This window comes from Scyliorhinus torazame, chromosome 3 (genome assembly GCF_047496885.1).
Source record: "Scyliorhinus torazame isolate Kashiwa2021f chromosome 3, sScyTor2.1, whole genome shotgun sequence".
NCBI lineage: Eukaryota > Metazoa > Chordata > Chondrichthyes > Carcharhiniformes > Scyliorhinidae > Scyliorhinus > Scyliorhinus torazame.
Window position 1 is genome coordinate 157,306,822 of NC_092709.1, and position 12,910 is coordinate 157,319,731.

The following is a 12,910-nucleotide window of genomic DNA, read 5'->3' on the forward strand; positions in this document are numbered from 1 at the left end:
GCAAAGATTGATGGCACTAAGGATCTTTATGCCAGGAAATTATTAAATAGGATTATAGTGATTAGGTATTAATGGAAGTTTGATTGGGCAGCAGAAACTAGCTAAGTTCCCCAAAGAACTGTTTGATTACTGTTCATAATTTATTAAATTTTGAAATCAAATATCCAATTTTGCTGAGATCATTAAATTGCACGTGACTCAAAAGGTTCTGTAGGAAGTGATATATTCAAATATATTTAATAGGTTTTTACAACACCAGGTTAAAGTCCAACAGGTTTGTTTCGATGTCACTAGCTTTCGGAGCGCTGTTCCTTCCTCAGGTGAATGAAGAGGTATGTTCCAGAAACATAAAAATAGACAGATTCAAAGATGCCAGACAATGCTTGGAATGCGAGCATTAGCAGGTGATTAAATCTTTACAGATCCAGAGATGGGGTAACCCCAGGTTAAAGAGGTGTGAATTGTGTCAAGCCAGTATATTTACAAGCCAATATATTTAGGGGCAGCACGGTAGCACAAGTGGATAGCACTGGCTTCACAGCGCCAGGGTCCCAGGTTCAATTCCCCACTGGGTCACTGTGCAGAATCTGCACGTTCTCCCTGTGTCTGCGTGGGTTTCCTCCGGGTGCTCGGATTTTCTCCCACAGTCCAAAGACATGCAGGTTAGGAGGATTAGCCATGCTAAATTGCGCTTAGTGTCCAAAAAAGGTTAGGAGAGGTTATTGGGTTAGGGGGATAGGGTGGAAGTGAGGGCTTAAGTGGGTCGGTGCAGACTCGAAGGGCTGAATGGCCTCCTTCTGCACTGTATGTTCTATTTACAAGATCAAGCAATTAAATAAATGCACGACAATAGCATTTACTGGTGACATGCGAGTTAATGCATACAAGTGCAAAAAATAGCAAAGACAAGCATATTGTTAAAGGCATTGGACCAACAGAATTTGGTATAATAATCAAACACTGATACCTTCAGGATTGGGTGTGGATGGTCTGGTGTGTTGCACAGACAGATTTAGGAAGTCAATGTAAGATTTGCCTAAATCAATAAAAACATTTTGTTTTCATCTGGGATGAGAAGGTAATTTAGGAAAGAGGAGAGGTAAAAGCTGTTTGTGCAACTATTCCAGATTGAAAGGGTAAAGTACAGGGTTGGCTTGATATTGACGGCAACAATCTACTTGGGTCTACAACATAGACCTAAACAACAACACTTATGGATGATCTTTTGGTAGACAATATTGACTAGCTTTTTTGAAGGGTTTATCCTTTAGTCATGTGTGGACAGTAACTCAAAAGCAAATATGTAGCAATATACTACTTAGAAAAAGATCCAGAACAAAAACAAATCAGCAAATTAATTTCACCTGGGGAGATACAGGGTTATAAAGAATAAACAAAAAAGGAAACATAATGAAAGACTGATATTTAAAATTTCACCAAAAAACCCTCATTCAAGATAACCTGTGCAACAACTTTGGACTTCAAAAATACAATTACAGCTGATTGGGCAGTGAATAAGCGAGCTGCCCATGGCTGTAAACATAAAAAAGATACCTCATAGACAGATTCTGCTCTACAGGTAATCACATTCAGTATAGTAACATATGACCACAGGGCACTTATATCCAGACTAAGTAATCTGGAAACAAAGCACAAGTTTTATTTTCCCTGAGTTAAATGTCACCGAGGAAGAGTGCTTGGCAAAATAGGTTGATAATATGTACTTGGACCATGATGATATTACAACACAAGTTATTTCAGGCCTGTGACCAACTTATTACTGGAGACTTAAAACAAAATGATGCAGGTACCAGAGTTTACACACATTATATCAATGGACCCCCACCCCAAAAAAAGGTTCAGAATAGAGACTGTTTGAGGTAGTTTTACTCCTGCATCAAGAACTGTTTCCACAAAAGCGCAATTTAAACTGTTTCAAACTTTGAAAATTCATCACGAAGAATACAAATTTATAACACAGATTACAACATAGAATATACATAGAAAATAAGTAAAGTGTAATGTAAAATGAGTACAATAAATGAAGTGCCCTGGGTTCCAACAACATGGACAATGAAAATATCATGCTTCATTATTTCCCTTCCAAAAATGTCACATAAACCTTTAATGCATTGTGACCATCGACCATCCCGTGCTTGGTGCAAATAAAGTTCAAACAGAAAAGCTTATAAAAAAGATGAATAGTTAAAACAATTAATGCTTCCATTGTAATGTACATTGAGATTGAGTAGCAACCTAGAGGAATGTCAATCTGTAGATATTTAACAGGTTCTTGCAAGACAGCAAAAACAGGAGTAAAAAGATTCTTTTGTACAAGAAAGTATTAGTGCAACCTCTGATATCTACAATATTGTTCACACAGCTTCAGGTTTTGGCTACAAAGCAGCAAATAAAAAATATACTGCTACATACATTCAACCTGAATCAATAGGCTGAATATTAAGGCACTAATTAGATGCTGAGTGATAAGATAGCTTTCTTCTTAAAATTCTCTATTTATGATATGATGTGCCAAGTCTTGGTAGAAATTGATGTATTGTTTAGTTTCAGCCATCCATCGTTACGGTATGATCCTGGATCAACTCGAGTTTCCTACATGCAAAAATTAAAAAAGTTAACATGCCAAGATAACCCTGTACATAAACTTTCCAATGCCATTCAGGCATTTCAATCCTGGCAAAGTGAAATATTATTCTTGAAACCAAGTTTAACCTTGTCTTACATTGGCTGATCACAGAATCCAAAAGGGGAAATATGGATTTTTAAAAATTGTACTATGTTTTCTCTGTACTCAGCAATCCATTTATGAAAAATGATTATTTTGCTTCATTTGACCGAGAAAGCTAAAAGAGGTGACAAAATGCAATCAAAAAACTGTTTTCTCTGATGACCAATTATTTCCTGAAAAACGGTCACCAGATCATAGGATTTACAGTGCAGAAGGACACCATTCGGCCCATCGAGTCTGTACCAGCCCTTGGAAAGAGCACCCTACTTAAGCCCCACGCCTCCACCCTATCCCCATTACCCAGTAACCCCACCTAACCTTTTTGGACACTAAGAGCAATGCAGCATGGCCCTTACCTGCACATCTTTGGACTGTGGGAGGAAACCGGAGCACCCGGAAGAAACCCACGCAGACACGGAGAGAAAGTGCAGACTCCGAACAACAGTGACCCAAGCCGGGAATCAAACCTGGGATCATGGAGCTGTGCAGCAACTGTGCTAACCACTGTGCTACCAATATGCTTGATTTATCCACCTTAGTGATACAGGGTGTTGTTTAATAGATCTAACAATTGATGATTTTTCTTTTGTTATCCCCCCCAAAATCTATTCCTTTCCTCATTAAAGGTAGCTATGATGTTGATAAATGCTGGCCTTTGGACAAATTAAGCGAGAATCTGGAAGCATATATGGGCACATATCACTAGAGCTGATGATGTAAGTAAATGTAAGGTAATGTTTTTGGATGATGGAAACATTAAACATCTATAGGTTGAAGATAAAAGCGAATTACTGTGGATGCTGGAATCTGAAACCAAAGAGAAAATGCTGGAAAATCTCAGCACATCTGGCAACATCTGTAGGGAGAGAAAAGAGCTAATGTTTGAGTCCAGATGAGCCTTTGTCAAAGCTCTGACAAAGGGTCATCTGGACTCAAAATGTTAGCTCTTTTCTCTCCCTACAGATGCTGCCAGAGGTGCTGAGATTTTCCAGCATTTTCTCTTTGGTTATAGGATGAAGATGTATAGGCTATTTCACATGGGCCATCATGACAGCTACAAAATTAACACAAACTGAAGATTTGGATAAAGGTTAGAATCCATAGAATCCAGACAGTGCAGAAGGAGGTCATTAGGCCCATCGAGTATGCACCGACCCTCTGAAAGATCACCCTACCTAGGCCCACTCCCCTGCCCTATCCCTGAAACCCCATCTAATCTTCACATCTTTGAACACGAAGACGCAATTTTAGTATAGCCAATCCACCTATTCTGGACATCTTTGGACTTGGGAAGGAAACCGGAGCACCCGGAGGAAACCCACGCAGACACAGGAAGAACATGCAGACTCCGCACAGACAGTGACCCAAGGTTGGAATTGAACCCAGGTCCCTGCTGTGAGAAAGCAGTGCTAACCACAGTGCCGCCAACAGCTGTGCCAAATTCAAAAGAAACTGGATAAATAAATGAATGGAAACAAGATTAAAGGCTGTGGACGCAGGTTGAGATAATTAAATACATAGAATCATAGTATCACAACAGGAGGCAATTCAGCCCATCATTTGAGGTAACTAATTAATCCGGCTCCCATACCCTTTTTTATTTTAATTATTTATCCAATGTTTTTTTTAGAAATTTAAGGTACCCAATTATTTTTTTTCCCAATAAAGGAGCAATTTAGCGTAGCCAATCCACCTAACCTGCACATCTTTGGGTTGTGGGGGTGAAACCCACGCAGACACGGGGACAATGTGCAAACTCCACACAGACGGTGACCCAGGGCCGCGATTCGAACCCGGGTCCTCAGTACCGTAGTCCCAGTGCTAACCACTGCGCCACCGTGCTGCTCTATCCAATTCTTTTTAAAGTCATCTTTGAATCTATTGCCACCACTCTTTCAGGCCGTGCATTCCAGATTACTCTGCATATATTTTTCTCTTTTAATGTCCCCTTTTGTTCTCTTGCCAACTGCCTATGTTCTCTGGTTAACAACCATCTGTCACTGGAACAACCCTTCTGCTTCTCCTTGTTCACTCAATCAAACCCCCTGACCGTTTTACACATCTCTATCAAATCTTCTTTAAGCTTCTCTTCTCCAAGGTTACATAAAAAGTTCCTACAAGATAAGAGCCCATGGTAATATATTAGCATGGATCGGGGATTGGCTAACTAACAGGAAACAGTCAGATAGAAAATATATATTAGCTTGGAACAAATAACAGGGGCTGGATTCTCCAATTTTGAGACCCAGTGCTGATGCTGGCATGGAAACTGTGATGTTTACCGACAGCAAAAACAGCGCAACAGGTGCACCGATTCAGCAACTCTAAATGGGCTTGCACCATCGCCACATGGAACGCAACCGCTTCCGAGCAAAACGGCGCCGGATTCGCGATTGGCGCACATGAGACGCCGCAGCCGCACTTAAACGATCCATCCCCCACACACACTGTCTCACTCAACAAAATGGCTGGAAGGAGAGCAGCGCGACGGTTCAGGGACGCTAAGCTGGACACCCACCTGGATACCGAAGGAGAGGCAGATGATCTTGTACCCTGGCCCAGGAGGAAGGCTACCAGGTGCCGCCGTTTGCTGTGACTGGACACAGGTGACAGACGCGGTCATCGCCATGGGCAGCGTCGTCCGGACTGGCATCCAGTGCAGGAAGAAATTGCACGACCTCCTCAAGGCGGTCAGGATGAGTAGGCAGCGTTGTGCCCCTGGCACCAACGCCCCTCCCCCTCACCACACACATGTAACCCGGACCCCCCGTGGGGGATGGCCGAACCTCCACTCTGCCCCACATGCTAGCACCCATGCCAGCCGCAATGGCCGGGTGCCCTGCCCACTGATGCCATAGTTGTTTGTATGACCCCCCCCCCCCCCCCCCCCAAAGGAGAAGGCTGCGCACTACCACCGGGAGTGGGAGAAGACCGGAGGGGGACCAGCAGACCTGTGGCCCCTCACCATGCCCAAGCAGAGGGCACTGGACGTGGTCAGCGGCTGGCAGGAAAGGGGGTTGCCGATGCGGAGGTCGGCGGTGGGCGAACAAGACCCCCTGCTTAGTTGCGGATCCTCATGACAGATGTGTGGACAACCCACATCACCCCCTCCCAACACCCCCTTCCCCCAACCCCAAATCGCCACCGTCCGGCTGTCTAACCACATATGTCATCTTGTGTCTTACAGGACCTGCCGGAGATGGGCCCGGTCCATCCGGAGACTCCCGCCCCCAGCCAGTGCCAGAGACGTTGCCCCCCACCAGGCGGCCGAACACTAACGGGGAGAGCAACCAAACACCAGCCCTCCGCCCGAGACTAAGGATACCCCAGAGTTCGGGTCGGTAGAAGGACACGGACTTTCCGTCACTGCTGTCTCCAACACCCTCCACCATCTCAAAGACTATCACCTTGGTTGGGCACATTAGTGAGGAGGCTCCTGGGACACTATCTGGTGTGCACCACACAGTCGGTCTGGTACAGCAGGTGGAGATAGCAGCAGCCGTGGCGCCGGACAGTGGGACGGTAGCCCGGCCCCAGGAACCAGCTGCCGCCCAGACGGGTCAAAGAACAAAGAAATGTACAGCACAGGAACAGGCCCTTCGGCCCTCCAAGCCCGTGCCGACCATGCTGCCCGACTAAACTACAATCTTCTACACTTCCTGGGTCCGTATCCCTCTATTCCCATCCTATTCATGTATTTGTCAAGATGCCCCTTAAATGTCACTATCGTCCCTGCTTCCACCACCTCCTCCGGTAGCGAGTTCCAGGCACCCACTACCCTCTGCGTAAAAAACTTGCCTCGTACATCTACTCTAAACCTTGCCCCTCTCACCTTAAACCTATGCCCCCTAGTAATTGACCCCTCTACCCTGGGGAAAAGCCTCTGACTATCCACTCTGTCTATGCCCCTCATAATTTTGTATACCTCGATCAGGTCTCCCCTCAACCTCCTTCGTTCCAGTGAGAACTAACCGAGTTTATTCAACCGCTCTTCATAGCTAATGCCCTCCATACCAGGCAACATTCTGGTAAATCTCTTCTGCACCCTCTCTAAAGCCTCCACATCCTTCTGGTAGTGTGGCGACCAGAATTGAACACTATACTCCAAGTGTGGCCTAACTAAGGTTCTATACAGCTGCAACATGACTTGCCAATTCTTATACTCAATGCCCCGGCCAATGAAGGCAAGCATGCCGTATGCCTTCTTAACTACCTTCTCTACCTGTGTTGCCCCTTTCAATGACCTGTGTACCTGTACTCCTAGAGCTCTTTGACTTTCAATACTCTTGAGGGTTCTACCATTCACTGTATATTCCCTGCCTGCATTAGACCTTCCAAAATGCATTACCTCACATTTGTCCGGATTAAACTCCATCTGCCATCTCTCTGCCCAAGTCTCCAAACAATCTAAATCCTGCTGTATCCTCCGACAGTCCTCATCGCTATCCGCAATTCCACCAACCTTTGTGTCATCTGCAAACTTACTAATCAGACCAGTTACATTTTCCTCCAAATCATTTATATATACTACAAAGAGCAAAGGTCCCAGCACTGATCCCTGTGGAACACCACTGGTAATCCAGTCCCACCCACAGTGCAGATGCAGGCAGAGAAACAGGGACCACAGGAGGGGATGAGGGCCGGCTTCCAGCACCTGCAGGGGCAGGAAGAGGAATCCATCTGCGTGCAGGAGCAGGGAGTGGTGCCAGTCATGTGTGTCACCCAGGCCGACACTGCACGGGTGGCGTCCGCGGTGGAGGCATTGGGGGCAAGTGTCGGATATGGGTCAGCGTGTGCAAGGCAAGGCCGGGGGCATTCTGTGCAGGCGGGGGCCGAGGCCCAGGGCAGGGCTGCCCTCTTACAGGTAGCCATGTGTCAGAGCCACCGGGACATTGCAGCGGTGCTCCTCAGCGTGACTCAGTCACAGCAGGCCAAAGCGGAGAGCAGCGGCGGCACTGCCCAGGTGCTGGCCGGCATGGTGCAGACTCAGAAGGAGGTAGCCCACACCCAGAGGGACGTCACCCACACCCAGAGGGACGTGGCCCGGGCACTCGACGACGTGGCCCACACCCAGAGGGACATGGCCCAGTCACTAGCTGATGTTGCAGACTCTCAGGATGGTGGCACAGTCCCAGACAGAGATGGGCCACTCCCTGTGCTCTACGGCCGCGAACGTGCAGACCCTTGTCGAGACCAGAGCGGGCCTCCAAGGCTGGCAGTGCCAGGTGGTGGGGGGGCTCAGGGTGTGGCACCACTCACACCCCCATCCCATGGAGTAGCCCAGGGGCCATCGGGCACCCCGAGGGAGGAGTAGGTGCTGGGGCCCATGCTGGTGACCCCCACAGGGGATGTGACGAAAAAGTGCAGCAACTCAAGACTCCACCCCTCCTGTCCCTGGTGCATCTGGTGGGCAGCAGGCAGAACAGGGCGGCACCACGCCACCCAGGATGCCCGAGCAGCAGCCGGGCCCATCCAGGCTGCATCGCCCCAGAAGACGTGCGCCAACGGGGGCCCATGTCGCAGGGCAGGAGTCACAGCAGGCCACCTCCACTCCTGCTGTACCATCTGGGGAACCATCTAGGCTTAGTGTTAGGACCCGTAAGGCCAGAAAGTTAGACACCAGTTAAGTTGGCACGGGTGCAGGACCCAGTTGAGTTATAGGGGCTAGGGCACAGACTGTGTATATCTGTTCACAATAAACACCTGTTAACACCGTTCAAACCCGCCTTGGTGCTCTGTCCGATGGGTGTGGGAATGGGGCGGTGAGTGCTGGCCAGTGGGAGTGGTGGGTGGGGAAAAGAGTGAAGGCCCCTTGGGTGGACCGTGCCCCCCCCCCCTCCGGCCCTAGCACCCCCACCCCAGGGACTCAACGGGACCGTGTGATGGACTGGCCAGCTTGCATGCAGAGATCACACAGGTGGAAGGTGCTACTGTGGGCATGAGTCAAACATTGTCATACAATGTGCAGCATGGAGCTCATCGCAGAGCGGGTTGTCATCATCCTCCATCCCATGGACCAGACCCGCTGCCATTGCCAACAGTGCCCCCAGCTTGTCACGCCGCAGGTATGTATAACGGACGGGGTGTGCTTGCGGGTGGTTTGGTCCCGCTCATTGTCCCCTCATCTGACGAGGCCTGCCCTTCCTCCTCATTCTCCTCCAGCACATTGACCCTCTGCTGCTCATGTTGTGGAGAATGCAGCAGGCCACCACAATGCGGGCGACCCTCCTAGCCTCGTACTGGAGGGCCTTTCCAGAGCGGTCCAGGCACCTGAAGCGCATCTTAAGGGCCCCGAAGCACAGCTCGGCAACACCCCTGGTCGCTGTATGGGCATCATTGTAGCAGGTCTCCGTGTCGGTCTGTGGTCTCCGTATAAACGACATCAGCCACAATTGTAGCGGGTAACCCCTGTCGCCCAGCAGCCAGTCCCGCAGCCCGGGTGCCCCTCAAACAAACATGTCGGGAATCACAGAATATGCCAGTATGAATGCATCATGCACGCTGTCTGGGAATCGGGCGCAGACGTGCATAATGCGCATCTGTTGGTCGCACACCAGCTGAAGGTTCATCAAGTGGTAGCCCTTTCTGTTCGTGTACAGTGGCCTGTTATCCGCCGGTGGCTATAGGGCGACATGCATGCCATCGATCACCCCCTGGACATCCCGGCGACGACAGCGAACCCAGCTGCCCGGGCATCTTGGTGGGCGCGGTCCATATGGTACTGCATGTACCACTCCGACTAGGCATACATGCACCTGTGCGCCGATGTCTGTGAAATGCCGGACAGGTCCCCACTCAATGACTGGAAGGACCCCGTGGCATAAACGTTGAGGGCGACCGTCACCTTGACAGTCACCGGGAGCGGGTGTCCTCCCCCATAACCCTGTGGTGCTAGGTGTGGCATCATCTGGCAGCTATGTCTGACAGTCTCTCTGCTCATCCGCAGTCTCCGTCTGCATGCCCGGTCCGGCAGGTCCTCAAACGACAAGCGGTTGCGGTACACACGGGGCCTCATCTGGCACCTTCTCCTTCTCGGCCTGTTGGGCTGCCACCTGACCCTCTACAGCCCGTTCCTTCGCTGCAGCCTCCACCTCCTCTCTGAGCGGCCTCCGTTCACGTTGCCACAGGGCATCATGCAGAGCTGCGGCCAGCATCGCGGGTTGATGTCCGAATTTCATTGTCTGCAGAGGGTGAAAGGCCAACATGTTAGCATGGCGCATACTCCCGTGCCTAACCAGGTCCATGGTGGCCCCGGTTGACACTGCGGGTCCCACCCACACATATTCCCTCCCCCCACTCAGGCCCCGTCGGTGCCCCCGGTCTTGACGCCCATCCCTGCTGCCGGGGGTACCATTGGCTGACACTGCCCTCACTGGAGCTGCTGTTGGTGTGGCCCTTGGTGGTCCCCCCGGTGGGTGGGATGTTCGGGGGGGGGGGGGGGGGCGCACCCATACGGCCGGTATCATTGTGTAAACCAGGGGCCGGGGTGGGTGGTCAGCAAGATGGACACTGTAAAGGCGCCGGCCCTGTCAGGGGACACCCCCCCCCCCCAACCCCCCCGCCCCGCCGCCAGCACGGCCGGTGTTCGCAGTCACTCCACGCCATTTCCTACATCCTCTCTCGCTCAGCAGCCAGGATGCCATGTTCACAGTTTTTAGAAGCACAAGTGAATCACGCCGTTGGAAACTCGGCCCATCGGAGGCGCTGAATCACGGAGGCCCCGGAGTATTGGGCATCAGGCCCGCTAATGATATGCCTCCTGTACTTTCAGGCCGTATGGCAAGCGCCGCATTTACGCCATTTTGGGGGTGCCGGCGCATCCCGATTTGGGGTCAAACTGCCGTCCACCGCGATTTTGGCGTCGGAAGCTATTCTCTGCCCAATCGCATTTTCTGATTTCAAGTCGGCAAACGGAGAATCCAGCCCCAGATCTTCCAGCGAGCAGTGAGGTAAGTCACAGAGCATGGGATCAGATAAGTGTGGATGCCCGTCTTTTATGGCACAGGACATCTCCTAGTCAGTATTGATGCTGAGAGATAGCACATTGTTCCAAGCTCTCAGGTCCTCACTAAGTCACAAAAGAGGTCACAAATTCCTTTAATCTCCAGAATGTTCCTCCTTATTGAATTCTGACAGAAAACATAATATTTGACATTGACAGCAGCCTGGGTAACACTGACCGTTGACGACTGACCCCATGGCTAACTAATAGGAAACAGTTAGGTTAAATGGATCATTTTTAGGTTGGCAAACTGTAACTAGTGATGTGCTACAGGGATCAATGTGAGGAATTGAACTAAAGAAAAAGCATTAGACTGGGATACCAGTTAGGATAGTGTAGGAGTATACCCTAATATAGGAAAGCAGAGAAATAGGATAGGGCATTATAGACATTAATTCGGGTTGCAAGGGGTGAACAAAGAGATGGGCAAAGCATGGCGAGAGGGGGATGGGTAGCTATTAGGACCGGTTCTTTGCACTAAGGATGCTGCAAAGGATGCTGGGAGAAAGAGGCCCCAGGGAAGGAATGTGTAATGGGCCTATCAGGGCCAGTGGCAGTGAAGGTTAGATTATATGGCCAGGTCAAGGAATGTGGGAAAAGGGCCTATAGGAATCTTGTATTCGTGTATGTGGAACTTGATACTGCATGAATGTATATGAGAACACATGTTTTGCCTCCCTTTGTCTCACTCGCTCTGGAAGTTTCAAGAGACATGTTGTCTCCTGCCTTTTTATCAGAGTGACTGGAGCTTGCAAGCCGGGTGAACTAAAATAAAATATCTGTAATCCGAACTCAGCCTTTTGATTGAGACCAGACTGGGGATAGAAAGAACCCAATTTCATCAAATGCTGGGGCCTCAACTATTTACAATCTATATTAATAATTTGGATGAAGGGACCGAGCGTACTGTAGCCAAATTTGCTGACAATGCAGAAAGATAGGTAGGAAAGCAAGTTATGAGGAGGACATAAAGTTTGCAAAGGGATACGGATAGGTTCAGCGAGTGGGAAAAAAAATAGCTTATGTAGTATAATCTGGGAAAGCGTGAATTTGCCCTCTTTGGCAGGAAGAATAGAAAAGCTGTATATTATTTGAATGGAGAAAGACGATAGAACTCTGTGGTACAGAGGGATCTGGGTGTCCTGGCACATAAATCACAAAGGTTAGTATACAGGTACAGTAAGTGACTCGTGTTAGGAAACAGATTTAATTTTAAGTAATTCATATTTGTTTTTGGGTATTAGGAATAAGATTTAGCATTAAGTAAGCTTAATTTATGTTTCTGTATTTGTGTGTTAAGAAAGTCTCAAGAACTTCAGTTTAGTTTCTCTTTATCCTTTGCCTGCAATGCAATGAAGGTTTTTTGACCCTACAGAAAATACAGAGTATAAAAAGCTGGGCTGATGTCTTGCAACCAGGGACCCACACTAAGACAGCAAAAATCCTCGAGTTGAGTTGGAACAAGGTAACCAAGCAGGAAAACCAGTCCTCAGAAACTGCTGGAACAGGGACATGAAGAGAGACTGCAGAGAGCTGATCCCAAGCTAAAGAACAGAAAGGTCCTGAAAGCGGGGAATGGGACAGAAGAAAGTTCCAGGAAGGCTTCAAAGTCAAGAAACAAAGAACAAGAATCTGTTTTTAAAAAAGCTTCTGTTCATAAAGTTAAGAGTGAGGAGCAGAGGAAGACTCAAAGTTAAAAGACGGGCTGCAAGGTGCAGATCTGGGACAACATCAGCTTGCGAGAATCAATAGATCCAAGGTGACCAGGAGGTTGGTGATACCTTACTTACGGGCCTGTGAAGCAGTGGTGTTCTATTGGCACATCTGGGTACCGGCGAGATTGTGTGTAAAGGATGCTTGAACGCATAGGGCGACCCAGGGAAGGATTATCAAAAGGAGAGGTTGAAACCCTCTTACTTGAAGATATGTGGATAAAGTGTCATTTTGGAGAAGATTCAGATATGTTCTTGAGAGTGGAAGTTGGGAACTCTCGTGAGAAAGTGAGTTTTTCAATGAGACTAATTGGTTCAGCGTCACCTTTCTGGGAATTGACGAGAAACCCATTGAAGTTGTTTTGGGTGGTATCTGTCACTTGGTTTCAGAGTATGGTGCATCTAATCACAGTTGCCTATTGGTTTGCATGGACTGTGTACTTACTG

At 48.7% G+C, this 12,910-nt stretch overlaps 1 protein-coding gene across 6 annotated transcripts in view; it reads right to left on the bottom strand.

The window, feature by feature from the left end:
• Positions 1-206: 206 nt before the first annotated feature.
• lcorl (ligand dependent nuclear receptor corepressor-like) overlaps positions 207-12,910 on the bottom strand; it is a 199,342-nt gene continuing 186,638 nt past the window's right edge. For 3 of the 6 annotated variants that reach the window (XM_072496463.1, XM_072496464.1, XM_072496465.1), the window contains one exon: positions 2,582-2,613. Coding sequence is in view for 1 of the 6 variants with exons in the window: in XM_072496462.1 (XP_072352563.1) it covers positions 2,600-2,613 (14 nt within the window). In the remaining 5 variants the exon portion in view is untranslated. Of the gene's footprint in view, positions 2,614-12,910 lie in introns of all 6 variants that reach the window. The other 3 variants (XM_072496466.1, XM_072496467.1, XM_072496462.1) reach the window with 2 other exon arrangements.